The sequence below is a fragment of the Alexandromys fortis genome, unplaced genomic scaffold (genome assembly GCF_014885135.2).
Source record: "Alexandromys fortis isolate MF-2015 unplaced genomic scaffold, M_Fortis_MF-2015_v1.1 scaffold_1, whole genome shotgun sequence".
NCBI classification, from domain to species: Eukaryota; Metazoa; Chordata; class Mammalia; order Rodentia; family Cricetidae; genus Alexandromys; species Alexandromys fortis.
In genome coordinates, this window is record NW_026067927.1 from 37533923 (window position 1) to 37553812 (window position 19890).

Sequence of the window (19890 nt, forward strand, 5' to 3'; positions counted from 1 at the left end):
TTTTCAATTTTTATCAATTTTCAATGAGAAAAATGTGATACATTTGTGATTATCCTTCGGAATATGTGATCATTATTTTTGCTCACCACCATCTGAGGACATCAGCCGCATCCTTTCTACTCACGTTGCTGTCCTGTGAAGTTTAGCACACAATGGTGTTGGCAGCTGAGCAGTAACAATCCACACTGCTCAGGAGACTTTAAAGTCAGGCGGAATAGTGGAAGAGTAAATTAATTTTATTGACTGATGAAAAACTAAAGTCATAGGTTTGGACAGACAACAATAATCAAGTTCTGCTGGTATTCTATATTTTCTTTTAAGTTTAAGCCAAAAGAACATCGAATTATAGACTATGAGTGAGCTGGTTGCACAGCATTAAATGCACACATTTCTGCAAACCTCCGACAGTGCCGTGTGATGGCCGTAATCACCTGCACTGGTCGGACTCAGGGTTCCTTTTCCCTTTTCTGCCACCCTGGAAGGAAAAACAGCACATTATTTAGACACACCAGCTCCGGCCTTCTTTAGTGCATGAGTACACAAAATCAAAAGCAAAGCTAGGTGTTCTACCCGGCTGCTCTCACAGTTACTTTTACAAATGCTACATAAAGTAATAGTATTTCTATGCAGACCTATTTAGGTTCATTAACTAAGATCACAAATATCTCATTTTTCAGAGTTCACTTTATCCTAAATACTGTAAAAAGTACAAAGTTTATTCATTTAATATAATCAGAAAATTTGGTAATTCAGTTAATTACATCTTGGTAATTTAGGGCTGGAGAGATGGCTCAGTGGTTAAGAGCTTTGCCTGCTCTTCCAAAGGTCCTGAGTTCAATTCCCAGCAATCACATGATGGCTCACAACCATCTGTAATGAGATTTGGTGCCCTCTTCTGGCCTGAAGGCATACACACAGGAAGAACACTGAATGCATAATAAATAAATAAATCTTTAAAAAAAACCATTTTGGTAATTTAATTTATAATTTATGTATAGTTATATTCTTACTAAATAGTATTAGAATTTAACAATTTTTAAATTTATTTTCTTCATATGGGCATTTTGCCTGCATATATGTCACTGTACTACTTTAATGCCTAGTGCCCAGGGAGGGCAGAGGAGAGCATCAAATCTCCTGGAGCTAAAGTTACAGAGGGTTGTGAGCTGCCATGTGGGTGCTGGGAACTGAACCCAGATCTTCTGGAAGAACAGTCAGTGCTCTTAACTGCTTAGCCAACTCTTCAGCCCCAGCATTAGAAATTTGATTTTCAGGCTGGGACTAAGGGCAAAACACTCATACACGTAAAATAAAAATAAATACTTAAAAGGTTAAGAATATACTAAAAGTATATTTTGCAGCCATATTAGGGGTACGTCAGGCCAGGCTCATCTGGAAGGGCAGCAGCTTCTCCTCATTTCTTTCACCCCCTGGCCCTCGGCTTCCCTTTGGAGTCAAATACATCAATCTTCTAAATTAAAAACCAAAAACTCTTTTAAATACATGAATGTTGCTCTTCAGTCCTCATCACATCCAAGGGCCAAAAAGGTTTACTCATTTAGGGAAAAATATGTACTCATTTTGTGGGAAATGAAATGTGTTATAACACATTTAAAAACATTTAGCTGGACAATGGTGGCTCACACCTTTAATCCCAGCATTTAGGAGGCAGAGGCAAGTGGATCTATGTGAGTTTGAGTTCCAGGACAGGCTCCAAAGCAACACATAGAAATCCTGTCTCAAAAAAACAAAATCAAAAATAAAAATTAAAAAAAGATTTATTTCCTGTTAGTTGGAAAATAAAAATAAATTTAGGAAACATTCCTTTAAGGTAAATAGCCCTATGATTGTGTATTAAATTAAAATTCTTATCACTGTAGTGATAGTTTGTGTTTTAACAAATACAGCTTGCCTGAAGATCAGAGTGCAGAGCTAAGCCACTACGGGCCAGGCAGTGGTGGCTCACACCTTTAATCCCAATACTTGGGAGTCCCATGTCTTTAATTCCAGCACTAGGGAGGTGGAGACAGGAGTGATATGGCTGGGCTGAGAGTGGAATGTAAGGTGGGAGGAGACAGGAGCTCACTGCAGTCTGAGGTTTGGTGGAGACAGATGCAGTCTGGAGATGCAGTCTGAGGACAGGATCAGTCCTTTGGTCTGAGCATTGGTAGAGGTAAAAGAAATTTTTGGTGGCTGGCGCTCTGCTTCTCTAATCTTCAGCATTAACTCTATATCTGACTCTGGGTTTTTATTAACGCCAATTAGAGTTTGTACTACATCTGGTGCCCAACATTTGGGGCACAAATTCACAAAAAAGCTGTTTGCCTGTGGCTTTGCAGCTACATGAGACCAGAGTCACCATCGTTCCTACTAGGTTTTCCTTTTTTCTCTCCTGGTGGCCTTTCCCTGGACCCCCTTTTTCAGGCTGCTTCCAAGCGAGGTAGCTGCTTTGACACCTGCTCAGGCTTCTACTGATCTACGCAGCAGCAGTCATTGTTGGCAGACTTGGTGAGACAGTTGGGAATTCTTAAAGGGGGGATTAGTTAAGTTTTTCCCCATGTTAAAAAATGGAACACACAATTATGACAGAAAAAGTTAGGTCTCTGTATGATTACGTAATGCATTATTTAAAAGTAGAACAATTAAATAAAGGGATAACCAACTTAACTGGGACTAACATACTGTTAATTATCATTTTTGATAATCCTTGTGGTTTTGATAATTTTTTTTGGCTTATCTCTTAAAAAGTTGTTTGGTGTGAATGCCAAGATATAAGCCATAGAAAAACCTAAGACAGATCCTACAGATATTCAGATTCAGACAGAGGAATTTAAAGGAGAACCAATCTCAGCATTGCATTATAAGGTTAGAGAGGAACAGCCTAAGGTTTTCAAACAACCAACCTTAATATATCCAGTAACGTTACAGGAGTTGCCAAGTGAGAGAGGCTCTGTTAGAGCTGAATGCACTTCTATGCCAAACAATGTTAGATTTAAGGAGATTCAAGGAAGTGAGAGTCTCATATGGTATGCATTCACGTTTTGTGAAGCAAATGTTAAACTTGTGGTCATTTTCTAATAGACTGGAGAGACTTGGTTACAGCAGCCTTGGAGCCTGACCCACAGTTACAATGAGGATCAGGTGGAAAGAGGAGGCTCCTACACTGAACAATGAAGTAGAGCTGGAGGTATGGAAATCTCCCAAGACCAACTTCTTGGAGAAGGAGATTATGCTAATATGTAAAGGCAATCTCTATATGATGGCCACACTCTGGTTCTACGTCATGCAGCAGCTTTGAATGCTTGGGACAGAATTGAAAAAGTAGGGGAAAAAATTGAGTCATTTACTAAAGTCATACAGGGCCCCCCCAAAAAACTTTCACTGATTTCTTACAAAGGCTGACATCAGCAGTAAATAGAATGATACCAGATTCAGAAGCTAGACAAATAATAATTGAATCTATGGCTTTTGAAAATGGCGCTGCACAATCCTAAAGGTAATAAGGCTATTAAAGGCGAGGTCAGCACCTTCGGAGGATGGATCTGAGATACAATTAATATTAAAACTCATGACCGAGATGATGCTCGGATGGGAGAGGTGATTTCCAGAGGTTTGAAGAAAAATCAAAATGTTAAGTGTTTCAACTGTGACAAATAAGGTCACCTTAAAGGGGACTGTAAACAGAGTGTTCCTAGAAACAATGTTTTTTCTAAGCATAATTCAAACACAAAACCCCTGGTGTTCTGGATTATGCAGAAGGTGTGGCAAAGGTAGGCATTGGACTAATGGATGTAGATCAAAGAGGGACATTCAAGGTGACCCTATGCTGTGGGGAGAACTCCTTGAGGGGCCTCTCACAGGCCCCTATGCTAAATTCAGTTCAGTTGTTTCCTGCCATCATAGAGGAAACTCCTTCCCAGAGCAATTAAAGAACCTAATGCCTATAGTAAGAAACCATACTACTCTAGAAAATAGAATAGCTATAGAAGAAAGAACAAAACCTTCAGGAAGAATCATAAAGTAGAGTATTTTAGCAAACTTCTATAAATGAACAAAGACCAAAATTAAAAATATGAAAAATGACATCACTGAAGGTATGGTAGACACAGGTACAGTTGTAACAATAATTGCACCAGAATATTGACATCCAAATTGGCCTCTTCAGGAGGTAAATTTTCAGCTTCTAGGGATTAGATATCTTAGGTAAAATAGAATGTGAGATGGGTTGAATGTATAAGGCCAGAAGGACAGAGAGGAATATTAAAGCCATAAGAAGATGTGATTTGTTACAGCAATGGAATACTCAAATTAACATTCCCCCAATCTTAAAAACAAGCCATAAATTAATATATGTTTCTGGGAGAAATATTACAAGGTATTATTAATAACAGTCACTAACCATTCAGGTTGTACAAGAAGAGGGAACAACAACTTCTGATCTTTCAAAGGCACCAACAGCCCTACCTATAAAATGGTTGACAGACAAACCTGTATGGGTTGCACAACAGCCTTTAACAATAGAGAAACCGCATGTCTTAAAACAGCTGGTAGAGGAGCAGTTAAATGCTCAGCATACTGACGAATTAACCAGTTCTTGAAATTCTCCTGTTTGCTATTAAAAATAAATCCAGAAGATGGAGAATAGTGACAGATCTAAGAGCTGTTAATAAGGTGATTCAACCAGTGGGCCCTCTACAGTCTGGCATTCCTTTGCCTAAAGGATGGCCTCTTACAGCTATTGATTTAAAAGATTGTTTCTTCATGATACCTTTACAAGAAAAAGAGAAAAATTTGCCTTCACAGTGCCTACTTATAATTCTCAGCCTGCTGAGAGATATCAATGGAAGATTCTCCCATATGGAATGTTAAAAAGCCCCGCCCTGTGTCAATATTTTATAAGTTAGTCATTGGAAATGAAACATAAACAATTTCCTCAATCTACAGTTTACCATTACATGGATGGCATTTTACCATCTGATTCAAATGTAGATTACTTTAGAAAGAATGTTTGAAGAAATAAAGAAAATTTTGCCTTGTTGGGGATTAAACATTGCTCCTGAAAAAAAAAGGAGAGTCTATTAATTATTTAGGTTAAATAAGTTTACAAGAAAATTAGATCCCAAAAGGTGCAAATTAGGAGAGATCAATGGCAGACTCTTAATGACTTTCAAATATTGATAGGAGACATTTCATATCTATGGCCCACTATTGGGATAGGTCCTGATGAACTGAGTAATTTGGTCAAAACCTCAGAGGGTGACATGGACTTAAATAGTACCTGGGAATTATCAGCAGGAAGTAAATTTAAGAACATGATGCCCACATTCCTAAGAGGAAGGCGTGGGTGGTTTTCGGTCTTTCATTGGCTTCTAGGTATCTGTTATTGTTCAGGGGAATTGGTTACAAGCTGTTATTGGTAATGGTCAGGAAAAAAGCTAAACAAAGGAGATGAGATTCAGGGTTCTTGTTTTGAAAAGAAAAACAGGGATAAAGAGATGATAGGATAAAAGGGAAGATTATTGAATCTATTCTAAAAAGAAAAAAGGGAGGGTATAGATAACATAAAAAAGGTAGATTATTGAATTTACTTCTAAAAAAGCAACTAGCTTTAAATATTTTACATTTGATTGGATTTTTGTATATTATATAAAAATTGTATATTGATACAAATTTTAGATTTTGTTAGAACACTATATTCATTTCTACTCTTGTTCAAAGCATTGTACCTCTACAGCTCATTTAACAATGTAATGAAAATTTTTAGCTCTTGAAAATTATTACCAACTATTTAGGATAATAAGGAAATGCAGGTTAGTAATTAGTCATCTATTACAATCGAACTTGTAGTCATATTAGGTCAAACAGAGATATATTTTATATAAGTCACCTCCAAACACTTCAGAGATCTACAGAATATGGCATTTAGGATGTTTTAAGAACATAGGTTCTTTTTTTATGACAATGAGACATGTCCACTCCTGGCAGCACCAATCTACTTCAGGGAAGTTGATGGACATTGAAGAAACTCCACATGGAGTTTACTTTCTTTGTGGCAATAGTAGGCCATTGGGGAAGAAAGTGCTCTTCCATCAACGGCTGACAGTATGCTGGTGCTGACTGGACAAGCAGGACACAGAAGAGAGTGACTGCCAAACCTTGTCAAGACAAGGCAGGACGGTCCTTCAAAAACTGTGCGTCATAAAAAAGTCCATCAGATATGCTAGGCCTGTAGGCGGAATATGTGTGCCCTGACCTTGTGTGACTGTCAAGGCAGCCAGCTCTTTTTGTCATTCCTCACATTTTTTGGAAGTCACTTGTTTGCACTTCCTGCTTACTCAGTTAATATTATTTCCCTTCTCGGTCTCTGAGGGAGTTGAAGACTAGACAGTTAAAGTTTTCCTCGTTTACTAGATGCAGAAAAGAAACTCACTAAAGAGGTGTAAAGTGTAAGACTGAGAGATATCAAGATAGTTTTGAATGGTAATGCAAGTTAGGATAGAAAGCTAATTAGGTACAAGACTTTGGGTTCACCAAGTGAGGGCAGAAAATGGAGTACTTTCCCTGAATTTGTCAATTGCAAATGGACTAGACATTGTTGATGTATTCATAGACTATATATATTGTTATTGTACTTAATGTATATAGTTTTTCTTCTATTATAGCCTTCTTTTATTTTTGACAAAAAAGGAGAAATGTAGTGATATTTTGTTTGTGTTTTAACAAATAAAGATTGCCTGAAGATCAGAGTGCAGTGCTGAGCCACTAGAGGCCAGGTGGTGGTGGTTTACACCTGTAATCCCAGAACTCAGAGGGCAGAGACAAATGTATATAGTTTTTCTTCTATTATAGCCTTCTTTTATTTTTGACAAAAAAGGAGAAATGTAGTGATATTTTGTTTGTGTTTTAACAAATAAAGCTTGCCTGAAGATCAGAGTGCAGTGCTGAGCCACTAGAGGCCAGGTGGTGGTGGTTTACACCTGTAATCCCAGAACTCAGAGGGCAGAGACAGATGGATCTCTGTGAGTACACAAGATTGAATCTGTTTAAAAGAGAAACAGAGCTCACACAAAGGTGATCCCAGCACTTGCAATTCCACATCTTTAATCCCAGCACTAGGGATGTAGAGACAGGAATGATATGGTTGGGTGGAAAGAGGAATATAACACGGGAGGAGACAAAAACTCACTGCAATCTCAGATTTGATGGAGACAGATGGAATCTGAGGACAGGATCAGCCCTTTAATCTGAGCACTGGCAGAGGTAAAAGAACTCTCTAGTGGCTGGCCGCTCTGCTTCTCTGATCTTCAGCATTAACCCGTATATCTGACTCTGGGTTTTTATTTTAACACCAATTAGAGTTTATGCTACATATCATATCTCTTGATAAGACAGCTGGGATAAGCACCATTGGGTCTGTGATACTGCCAGTGTGAAAAATTCACTGAGATCGAACAAAAAATAAGTAAATAAATAAATTAGCTAGGCAGTGGTGGTGCACACCTTTTAGCACTCAGAGGGCAGACACAAGTGGATCTCTGTGAGTTCAAGGCCAGCCTAGTCTACAGAGTGATTTCCAGGACAGCCAAGGCTACACAGAAAAACCCTGTCTCAAAAACCCAAAACCCAAAACCCGACATAATAGACATGCAAGGACTGCTTTCAATATCTCATTATGATGAGGCTGTCTTTGAAGTCATAGAGAAACACCTCCCTCTGCCTCCCAAGTGCTGGGATTAAAGGTGTGTGTCACCACACCATGCCAGGCTAGATTAGGTAATTCTTATATTCTCTATGCCACCAGTGACTTTCAAACCTTTTTTATTTTTTACCATGTTTTCACATTGATGATTTACATGTATATGTGTAAGTACATTGTAGTTGTTCATTTTTTATTCTTTTCTGCTTTGGGGGCCCACCACCCAGATCCCAAATAAATGACACACAAAAGTTTATTCTCACTTATGAATGCCTGGCCTTATCATCTTGGCTTGTTTCTTGCCAGCTTTTCTTAATTATCCCATCTATCTTTTGCCTCAGGGTTCTTATCTTTCCTTATTCCTGTGTACCTTTCCTTTCCTTCTTACTCTGTGTCTGGCTGTGTGGCTGTGTAGCTGTGTAACTGTGGCTGGGCCCTGAAATCCTCCTCCTTCCTCTCTCATTCCCAGATCCTCCTATCTCTTTCTCCCAGATCTCTCCTCATGTCTATCCTCTCTGCCTGCCGGCCTCGCCTGTTTCTCTCTCCTGCCTCGCTATTGGCTGCTCAGCTCTTTATTTACATGTGTTTTAGAAAGGCACAGTAACACAGCTTCACAGAGTTAAACAAACGCAGCATAAACAAGAGACAGCTTAAACTAATATTCCCCAACAGTGTGTAAGAACACACCTGACACAGTATTAAAGGAAAGTACTGATGATTACTCTCTACTGCTTCACACAGGAAAAAAGAGCTGAGTTATCTTCTTAAGCTGAGAATCTAAAATGTCATCAAAATAATAATGAATGCATATAACATCAATGGATATAAAATCCCTGGGTGAAAGGTCACACAATGTCAAAGAATCCATCTGTACACTTTTCAGTTAAAAGAGCAGAATCTACATCCAAGTCATCAAATGTGTGATGTTGTGATGTCTGCACAGCTCTAATGTGCCTTCCTGTCACCTAGTTAGCAGTGCAGATTGTCTGCGCAGCTCCAATGCATCTACCGAATCACTTGAGTTATTGTCATATACACAATACCTAAAATTACTTTTATATTTTTGAAAATGTTCATTATCTGGCCATAATGGAAGCATCAACACAGGGCTGGAGAGATGGCTTAGTGGCCAAGAGTGCTTGCTGCTCTTCTGAGGGCTGGGTTCAGTTCCAGCCCAGGTCAGGAGGCTCACAGTGTTTCTAACTCTAGATTCAGAGAATCCAGCATACTCCCTGGCCTCCACAGCCCCGCCCACCGCAAACTCATACATATAAACATAGATAAATACTTTTTATACAAAGTCATTAATATATCTGGTGAATAAATTTTTGCTTAAGAATAATATAGCACATTTATTCTTACATTGTATCTACTCCAAATGTAACTATAAAGAAAACTTTCAAACTATAAAACATACCTGGTATTTGGCTAATTCTGCCTGTAATACTTTCACTTTAGATCTTTCTTGTTCCAATGCGGCGTGCAGTGAGGTCACCTACAACCAAATAATGAGTAAGAAAGTACATTAATTCTGAACATATTCAGTGTGATAAAATCTGACAGCTGTCAGTATCAGAGATGCCCTCCCTTCCCATGGTTCCCAGAGACACTGCAGTGAGCACAGACAGGAAGGCCTGCTTGCCATGAAGAGAAACCCACTCCAGGAACAGGTAAGCTCTGCCTGCTGCTGGTGTTCTGTCCACTAACTCACAACCTTTACCTTCCAAACTGTCCAGGACACGCCTACCATCTTTAATACAATAAGCAGGAACTTTCTTTGCTAGTACACAATAATAATGAATACTTTCCATTGCTTTCTCACCTGCTTAAGAGGCAGTATTTCTATTTTGTGGGGCCAACAAGACCTCAGAATAATATAAAACGCATTCAACATCTCCCAAAGCCGCTCACCTGGACTGTCAGCTCATTCTTGATACTTTGGGATTCATCGACTTGCAGGAGTATTTCTGCCTTATCTTTCACTGGGGGAAAAGAAAACAGCATCGTCACCACCCCAGCCACTCAATGAGGAGAGCAGTCAGAACACCAGTTTCTCCTCTTCGCTCCATGGATGTTCTTCTAGAGCCTGACTGGTCTTATTTCTCACTAGTAATTCTGGTCATTAATACAGCAACAGTGTTTTCTTTTTAAGTAATTTATATTTTTTCTGAAATATCATCTGCATAGATATGATGATTAATTTTTCAATTTATAATAACTAGGACAGGTATATAAGAAAACTGAAAAATTATAAGGAAAAGTGAAATATCTTGAGCATTTGTCTATTTATTAGGTCATGTTTTTGTTTGTGTGTGTGTATGTATGTGTGTGCACTTGCCACGTCCACATGTCAGGATAATTTCTCACAGTCCTTTCATCACAGCATACAAGTTTCAGGGATCCAACTCAGGTTTATGATGTTTGGCAGCTCGGCTTTACCTGTTCAGCCATCCTTCTATTTTGTAGCCCAGGCTGGCCCTTGGACTTCAGCTGCTCTTGCCTCAGTCTCCAAGGTGCTGAGCTTACAGACACAAACCATTATACTTGGCTTCTTGGCTAATCTTAAAACAAGATTTTATTTCTTTTTTGGGGGGGGGGGGAGTCTCATCACTGTGCAGCCTTGGCTGGCCTACAAGTCAGAGATCCGCCCACCCCTGCCTCCAGAGTGCTGGATTAAAGGTGTGCTCCACCATGCCTGGCTTGGTGCAATAATGTGTAAGAACTAGAAACTCAGCACTCTTACCTGAATAGTGGCCAGGTGCTTTAAGAGGCCTTACAGTGGAAATAATAAACTATCCAATTTGTATCCCTCTGGGGAATTGTGTGTGTGTGTGCTGATAAAACATGGAACTTGGTTGTTTTCACATATTAAGATTACCTTTAAATCTAAACACTGCACAAAGGCTGAGTGCAGTGCGAGCGCCTCTAACCCAGGCTGAGTGCAGTGAGCGCCTCTAACCCAGGCTGAGTGCAGTGCACCTGAGAGGCAAAGGACTATGCAGTCTGGTCTACATAGCTTCAGTTCAGCCAGAGCTGCACAGAAAGACCCCATCTCAAAGAAGCAAACAAGGGAGCACCAGCTGCTCTTATGGAGAACCCTGGTTCAACTTCCAGCACCCACATGGAGGTTCATAACTGTTGTGACTGCAATTCTAGGGAAACCATCCTCAGCTTCTTGTGTCTTTGGGCACCAGACATGTTTACAATGCATACAATACATATATACATACACGTAGGCAAAACATTAATACACATAAAACAACTAAACAAAAAAAACCCTAAAAACATGTGACTCACTTACTTTCTCCTTCCTGAAGCATTTTTAGTAATTGTCCATTTCTTGCTTTTACTTCTTTATACTTTGCCTAATAATCAGAGAAAAGAGATTTTTAACTTTTTAAAAGTAAATGGTAGATTATGGTCTACTTTTAATTTATGGACTGTATATTTAAAAACATAAATCATTTAGGAAATGAACCAAATGGAGGAAGATGTAATCAGAACTACTTAATTAAACCTCAGGAAACTTAAAAAGGCCAATTCGATGGCTTAGAGGGTGGAGCGTGATGGTGTGAGTCTGATTCCTGAAACCCACAGAAGGGCAGACAGACCAAAGTGACTCCAGAGAGCAGAGATCACACACGTGTGTGTGCACACACAGACACAAATAATAAAATTGAACTTAAAAAAATTCAAAGTAGGGGGGTAAAGGTGAAGTCAGAAAAATATTAAAATTTTTGAAGGTTTTTTTCTTTTTTCCCAAATAAAAACTTTGAATAAATCCAACTAATTTCAATAAAAATCAAAAGAAAACAGCTCCATCTTTTTTACTAGACTGCCCTGCAGTCCTACACCGCCACTGTCAGCATAGAGCTGGTGGCACTACTTGACTTTTTAGCTCCTTTTCCAATGGCTGACTCTTCTCCTCCTAATGAACAATACACCATAATTCATGAATAAGAGGAGCTGGGTTCCCACATGAACCACTTGAATTTTTGATAATTATCTCCCCAAACAGTCTTCATTGGCTCCCTCCCTCCCTCCTTCCTTCCTTCTGCCCTTCCTTTCTTTCTTCCTTCCTTCCTTCCTTCCTTCCTTCCTTCCTTCCCTCCCTCCCTTCCTCCCTCCCTCTCTCCCTCCCTTCTTTCTGCCACGTGATGTAGGTGGTTCTTCTTTCTATGTGTTGCTTTCATTGGTTAATTAATAAAGAAACTGCTTGGCCTGATAAGTCAGAACATAGGTGGGTGGAGTAGACAGAACAGAATGCTGGGAAGAAGGCAATGAGAAAGACGCCATAGCTCTCCTCTCCGAGATGGACGCAGGTTAGAATCTTCTCGGTACACAGATTACGAAATATGGGTTAAAGCAAGATGTGAGAATTAGCCAATAAAAAGCTAAAACTAATGGGCCAGGCAGTGTTTAAAAGAATACCATTTCCGTGTATTATTTTGGGTAAAGCTAGCCAGGCGGCCAGGAGCTGGGCAGCAGGAATGTAGCCCACTGCTCCTTCTACAGCCAGGCTGGCCTCAAACTCACAAAGATCCACTTGCGCTGGGTGATGGTGGCGCACGCCTTTAATCCCAGTACTCGGGAGGCAGAGGCAGGTGGATCTCTGTGAGTTTGAGACCAGCCTGGTCTACAAGAGCTAGTTCCAGGACAGGCTCCAAAACCACAGAGAACCCTGTCTCGAAAAACCAAGAAACAAAACAAAACAAAACAAAAAACCCAAAGATCCACTTGCCTCTGCCTCCCAAGTGCTGGGATTAAAGGCATACACCACCACAGCATGGCTGGAACATTTCTTTTAGTATTTTGAAATACTTTCAAACACTAATAACCAATTATTGAAAACAATATAAAATGTTATAAAAAAATAAATGCCTAAAAATATCAGTGTAAAAAACCTCTCTTTCTTTTTTCTCTCAGCACGGAACAAGTATGTGGAAGATTTACCAGTTTTATTTTTTATTTCTATAGTGCAGGAGTCCAACCTAGGGCCTCACCAAATACACAAAGCAAGGAGCTACCACTGAATGATGCCAGAACCCAGTGGATTTAAATATATTTTATTTTTATTTATTATTTGAGGGGGGGGTTTAGACAAGGTTTCTCTGTACAACAGCCCTGGCTGTCCTGTATACTCAGTTGGCTTCAAAGTCACAGAGATCCACTTGCCTCTGCCTCCCTAGTGTTGGGATTTAAAGCATGGGCTACTATCACCTGGCTTTAAATATGTTTTAAATTCTATAAAAAGTGATTTTTTACTAAATAGTACTCTATCCAATTAAATTGCTGATAATAATTATTTACTGAGTAATACTGTAGTCCACACAGGGAGCTGAAGCGTCTGCTATAGCAAATACAAAGAGAGTAAAAATGCTTAAGAAATTGAGATGAATTGGGCAGTGGTGGCGCACGCCTTTAATCCCACACTTGGGAGGCAGATCTCTGTGAGTTCGAGGTCAGCATATTCTATGGAACTAGCCCTAGGAAAGCTGTTTCAGAGAAACCTTTTCTCGAAAAAAACAAACAAACAAAAAGTAAGAATCTGAGATGAATGAGAGATGCTGCACACAGCAGCGCCAGAACCCTGGCTGCCCACAGGCTCTGGTAAGTAATCCGTGGACTAACATTGATCAGAAGACAAATGATGCTTGAGGAACTGGAGCATCTTTGTTGAAGTCTAAAGGGCAGTAGCAAGAGAACGCCTTATAAGTTTGTGATTAAAAACAATTGTAAGGGCAGGAGTCCTTGCTGCTCTTGCAGAGGACCCAGGTTTGGTTCCCAGCACATCAGGTGGCTCACAACCTCTAACTCCAGCTCCAGGGCATCTGAGATCTTCTTCTGCGTTCCACTGGTACTTGAACACATATGTGATGTATACAAGCACACACATATACAAATGAAAATTTAAAATTAATCTTTAAGAGAAAACAATTGCATACATAGCATTAGCAAGGGTGTGGAGAAGCTGGAATCCCTGTGCACTTCTGGTAAAAGGACAACAAACAGTTGCTCTGAGAACGCTTGGAAGTCACATAAAAGCTAAGACAGAATTATCCTATAACCAGCAGTTCTACTTTTAGATTTTCAAAATACTCAAAGAACTCAAAACAGGATCCTGGACACTTACTTGTGCACCCACACACAAAACGTAGCACGTAAACTTCAGAGGATGTAATAAGGCAGGACAAGAAATGGAGTTCTGATAAACGCTACAACACAGAGGCAGCTCAGAAAATTTCTATGTTAAAAGAAATAAGCCAGACAGAAATGGACAAAAACTGTGTGATCCTACCAGAATGAGAGATCAGGAACAGGTAATTCCTAGAGATAAATTGTTGTTAGGGGGTGAAGGGTGGGAATAGTGAGCGATTTAATGGAGAGTTTCTGGAAGGGAACAGCAGGAATGGTCACCCAACAGTGAAAAGGTTCTTAGTGTTACTGAACCTTTAATTCTAGCACTTCAGAGGCAGAGGCAGGCTGACCTCTGAGTTTGAGGCCAGCCCGGTCTACAAAATGAGGACAGTCAGGGTTATACAGAGAAACCCTGTCTCAAAAAACAAAGAACAAGTAGCTAAATAAACTTAATGCTATTGAACCTCAGGCTTAAAATAGTTTACAAAGCTGCCTGCATATAACATACAACATATATTTTACAATATATATTTTTTCTTTTTTTATTTTATTTTAGTTTTTCTTTTTTTTAAAATATTTATTTATTTATTATGTATACAATATTCTGTCTGTGTGTATGCCTGCAGGCCAGAAGAGGGCACCAGACCTCATTACAGATGGTTGTGAGCCACCATGTGGTTGCTGGGAATTGAACTCGGGACCTTTGAAAGAGCAGGCAATGCTCTTAACTGCTGAGCCATCTCTCCAGCCCTTTATTTTAGTTTTTCGAGACAGGGTTTCTCTGTGGTTTTGGAGCCTGTCCTGGAACTACCTCTGTAGACCAGGCTGGTCTCGAACTCACAGAGATCCACCTGCCTCTGCCTCCCAAGTGCTGGGATTAAAGGCGTGCGCCACCACCGCCCGGCCACAATATATATTTTATAACAAAATTTATACCATTATTCAGAATTTAAGTGGATAGTTAGTTTAAAAGACTGAAAGCAGAGTAACTGAATAATAAATACATACAGAACCCACAAAATGCAAATACGTAATTCTTCCCAGAAGTGAGTGGACACACCTCCCACTGGGTGATCACAGCTTTGAGTTTCTGAATTTCAGCGTCTTTCCTCTCGAGTTCTAATTTCAGTCTCTCAATTCTTCCATCTTTCAGACCCACTTCCTGAAAAAAAAGAAAAATAATGCTTTTGACCAATATTGTCCAAGCTATCATTGTTTACAACAGTCCTTTGTGAAAAGATTAAGAGGAAAAATAGACTTTATTTCTTAGGCAATTTTGAATGACTATATTTTTACCTTTGCTCAAGTACATGATCCTGGTTTCATACAGTAATAGCAGGTGAGATTTCTATGACGAGCTGTAAGCATACGCTAGAACAATATCCAGCCCTAGAATTGACAGTTCCATCCTAGAATAAGCACATGCAGAGGCACCCTGACGGTTCTACACAGCCCTGGCTGTCTTGGAACTGTGCAGACCAGGCTGGCATTGAGCTTGAGAGCCTCGCCTGCCTCCGCCTCCTGAGCACTGGGATTAAGGTGTGTGCCATCAGGCCTGGTTCTGCTCTGAGGAATTTAACTGGTTGTATTTTCCTAAAGAGAGATGCCAGGAAAAAAGACTGAAACCCTTTTGTTCCTATGAAACATGTCTAGCATAACATAGCATGGAAACTTCACATAAAGTGCACATGATACACGGAAGCCAAGGCAGAAGCTGCTGTGCACAGATGACTTGGTGCTGGGTGTGACACGCGGAGGCTAATGCCGGAGGACGACTTGAGCTCACGAGTTAAACCCAAGCAAGACAAAGGTCACTCTTCGTTTTTCTGAAAACATTTGAAATAGTTGTTTGGCTTTGTACCCATCTCACTGAAGGGTCTTGAGTTTCTGTGATTTCCCACCTGTTAGTGTGGCTACCTTCCTATCTGGGGGTGGGGGGATTTTTTTTCCTCAGCCTTCTCTCCTCCCTGACAGGCTAAGTGGGAGGCTGGTCCCCTGGCTCTCTGTGTTGCCTGTGTCTAGCGCTTTCCAGGCTCCTTTGATTTCTTTCGTGGGTTTCCAAGGCTGTTTCTCTTTGGAACTCCTTATTCTGCTTTTCTTAAAAGCTTCAGTGGCTTGCACGGAGGTATTCTCAATCTGGTATCATGTGTGCAAATCTGGTATTATTTATTATGTGTATGTGTTCATACATGCCTATGCATACAGGCACACATGGAAGGAGGTCAGAAGACATCTCTTGATCTCCTAAGCATTGAGGTTACACACTTGGGACACCACATCTGGCTTATTTTTAATATATATGCTAATCTCACTGAACTATTATCTAGTGACTTTTCTCATTATACAGCGTATTTTAAAAAGTTGCTGTGTGTGTTGTTATCTACAGGTGCAGTCCATTCAGTCTGACTGACTTTGCTTTTATAAATAACTGACTTTTATATAAAATCATGTATAAAATTACTACAGCACACAGGCATGGTGGCATACACTCGGGAGGCAGAGGCAGGCGGATCTCTGTGAGTTTGAGGCCAGCCTGTGCTAGTTCCAGGACAGCCAGGGCTACACACAGAGAAACCCTGTCTCGGAAAAAAAAAAAAAAAATGGAAAGACTCGGATTTAAAAGATACTGCCACACTGTTTTCCAAACGGCGGCTACACCAATCTTCACTCTGCCTAGTGTGCCTCTAGCCCGTCTCCTCGAGATCTTATCTAGCCCCACACACATTCTTCATATTCCTTCAGTTGTTCTTAGGCTCTGCAATAAAATAACTAGTACTATATAAAAGTTTATTCTGCTCAAATATTTCCTGAATTCTTTCCTATCTACAAACTAAACTACAAACTTGGCTTTGAGTGTTCCACAGTTCTTTCCAATCTACCTTATCAAACTTGGTCAACACTCTCTTTTAATTGAGCTGGTTTCTATTTCACTGTGTCTGTATTTTTACTGAAGACATTTTAGCTTCTTTATCCTCATCTTTGCATGTTCAGATCCTTCTGGCCTGTTATCTTCCAACTCAAATGTTAACTTCTCTCCAGAAACCCATTCCTATTACACTAATGCACCTACTATTTTGTACTCATGACTCTTTTGTCCATACAAAACAATTATCTATCAAATATGTATTATGTACACATACTCTTATATTAATTATTTAAAATTGTAATTTCTAATTCCTAATAAGAAAAAAAAAACAATTATGTTTCAGTATAGTATAGCAGATGAGTTACAACGCTAATATTTTTATATATAATATTTGACTTCACACCTGCTCTCTTTCGGTCACATCCCACTGTCATCCAGGCTTTCTACAGCACAATGCCGCCAGGTCATCTAGTCACTTACACACTCAGCGCAGTTCTGCTGCCCTCTCCAGCACCAGCTCCTGACTACACAGTGCAGCACATGATCCACATCGTTAGTGACGTAACTGCACATACACATTATTCTTTGCAGAACAATGACTAAGATAATATCCTAAAACTGTTACTTTGTACAATTAGAGTTGAAATCTTCCATTTTCTTTCTTACTTTCTTTTAAAAGATAACTTCTCTGTGACTTTAAGAGAATTTTTAAGAAGCTAGAGCTAATGGGCCAAGCAGTGATTTAACGAGAGAGAGAGAGAGAGAGAGAGAGAGAGAGAGAGAGAGAGAGAGAGAGAGAGAATTTTATTTTACATGCCTGGTTGTGCTCAGGAGCTGGACAATTCTCTGTTCCATTATGTTCTGTAAGCTGTTCTCTTCTCTTTTCTCTAATAAGAATCTTATGAACATCATCTTCCAGTCTATTGAAGAATCCCCCATCATGTGACAAAGTCTGAGAAGAATTCGATTCCTGTCGAAATAAATCATGAATCACTACCATTCCACACCAGTGCACATACTCAACCCTGAGTCTCTCGGGGGACAGTGAAAGGGACTGACCAGCAGGAGTCAGGTCACCGCTCTGTCTCCGGAAGGGAAGCAGCAGACGGACACTTGCACCTGTCTTTTTCTTAGTCCTTCGTATTTTGGAGTGTCATGATTGACAGGTTTTAGAGGCAGGGTCTTACTACAAAGCACAGACTAGTCTGGAACTTGTGATCCTCCTGCCTCAACTTCTCGCATGCTCTGTAACATCATGTCCAGGCTACTTGGCCTTTAAAGATTTTATTACACATACCACACAGTTCAGCCTGCTAGTATGTGAAAGACCCAGGTTTAATGTCCTCCCGAGAGCTGTACACCTGTCACGACAGACACCTGACACTCTTTTTCACCCTAGGCAACACTCACTTTCTGTCTCTATAAACCTATCTATTTTGGACATTTCATATAAATAGAGTAATTGTGCTATCTGTCTCAAACTTCTTTGATCTACCAATATGTTTACAAGATTCTTCCACGTGATGACATGGATTAGTACTTCATTTTTATTACCAAGTAATATCCCATTTTACATTTTTTCTTGTCACTGGTGGATAAATACCTCTTTGGTCTTATGAATAATGCTGCTATGAATATTTATCCACAAGATGTTTATGGATCTGTTTCCAACTCTGTTTGGCATACACCTAGGAGTAAGGTTATTGGGTGGTGTGCAGAGCTTATGTTTAACCATCGGAAATCTTAAAAGCTAGTGTGCTCCAAGCAGTTTACTATTTTACAATCCTATCAACAACATGAGGCAGTTCTGATTTCTGTATTCTCACCTATGTTATTGTATTTTTATTTCAGACATCCTCCTGGAAATGAACTATTTCTCCAGGGTTTTGAGCTGTGTTTTCACTATGGCTATTGGAGCAGGCTGCTTTCAAGTGTTACTAAACACTGCACAATTTGTGTGAGAAATGTTTACTTTGAACCTTTGCTCATTTTTAACTGAGTTATTTGCCTATTCACTTTCATGTTATAAGAATGTCTGTCTTCTGGCGAGAGAGAGAGAGTTCCATGGTTGAGAGTGTGTACTGCCTTGAGCTCAGTTCCCAGCACCCACTCTGGGTGACTCACACAGCCTCTAACTCCCACTCCAGGGGATGATACCATCTTCTGGCCTCTCCATTTATGTGCACTATCTATCCCTCAGACACGTCCCAGACATATATGCATATTTATATAAATAAAGGTCTAACAGAAATCATTGAAGTAGTCTAAGAAGCTGATCATGATGACAAGTGCATACAATCCTGGTTAGTGACAGAGGGCCAAAGACCTGTCTTCTGAAGGACATCTGATTTTGTGAACCTCTTTGTCCCCTCCCATTCTCAAGTCTGTGAATAAAAGGGTTTGATACCCCCCTCAATACAATAATAAAAGGGTTTGACACTCCCTCAATACAGTAATAAATGGGTTTGACACCCTTGTCAATACATTAATAAGATAAAGAGCAACTGAGGAAGACACTGGGCATTGACTTTTGGTCCCCAGAAACACACACATGCACACATACATGAACATGTACGCATACAAAAACTTATGTATTTTAAATAAACATCTCATCAAATATTTCTAAATATTTTCCCTCATTAAAGGTTGCCTTACCAAGTTTTTTTATGTCCTCTACATAATACAAAAGTTTTAGTTGCTTTTTATTTCTTAGTTTTTTGAGACAGGGTTTCTTTGTGTAGCTTTGGAGCCTGTCCTGAAACTACCTCTTGTAGACCAGGCTGGCCTCAAACTCACAGAGATCCACCTGCCTCTGCCTACCGAGTGCTGGGATTAAAAGCCACAACCACCTGGCGGTTTTTGGTTTTACACACATACTTCTGTGATCTGCTTTGAGTTAGTTTCTGTGTATGATGTGCAGAATACACCCAAATTTTTCCATACTGAATTGTCTTGGCACTCATACTCAAAAAAAAAAAATCAAGAAAACACAGATATCTATCACCATGCACAAAACTCAAGTCCAAATGGATTAAAGACCTCAATATCAGTCCAAACACAATGAACCTGATAGAAGAGAAAGTGGGAAGTACTCTACAACACATTGGCACAGGAGACCACTTCCTACGTATAACCCCGGCAGCACAGACATTAAGGGCCTCATTGAATAAATGGGACCTCCTGAGACTGA

At 39.8% G+C, this 19890-nt stretch overlaps 1 protein-coding gene across 3 annotated transcripts in view; it reads right to left on the bottom strand.

Moving 5' to 3' along the window:
* Positions 1-286: 286 nt before the first annotated feature.
* Positions 287-19890, bottom strand: part of Gkap1 (G kinase anchoring protein 1) — a 46434-nt gene continuing 26830 nt past the window's right edge. For 2 of the 3 annotated variants that reach the window (XM_050144098.1, XM_050144099.1), the window contains 6 exons: positions 17518-17670; positions 14895-14996; positions 10998-11061; positions 9608-9678; positions 9114-9191; positions 287-475 (listed from right to left, as the gene is read on the bottom strand). In XM_050144098.1, coding sequence (XP_050000055.1) covers positions 428-475; positions 9114-9191; positions 9608-9678; positions 10998-11061; positions 14895-14996; positions 17518-17670 — 516 coding nt within the window. In that variant the 3' untranslated portion in view covers positions 287-427. Of the gene's footprint in view, positions 476-9113; positions 9192-9607; positions 9679-10997; positions 11062-14894; positions 14997-17513; positions 17671-19890 lie in introns of all 3 variants that reach the window. The other variant, XM_050144100.1, reaches the window with a different exon arrangement.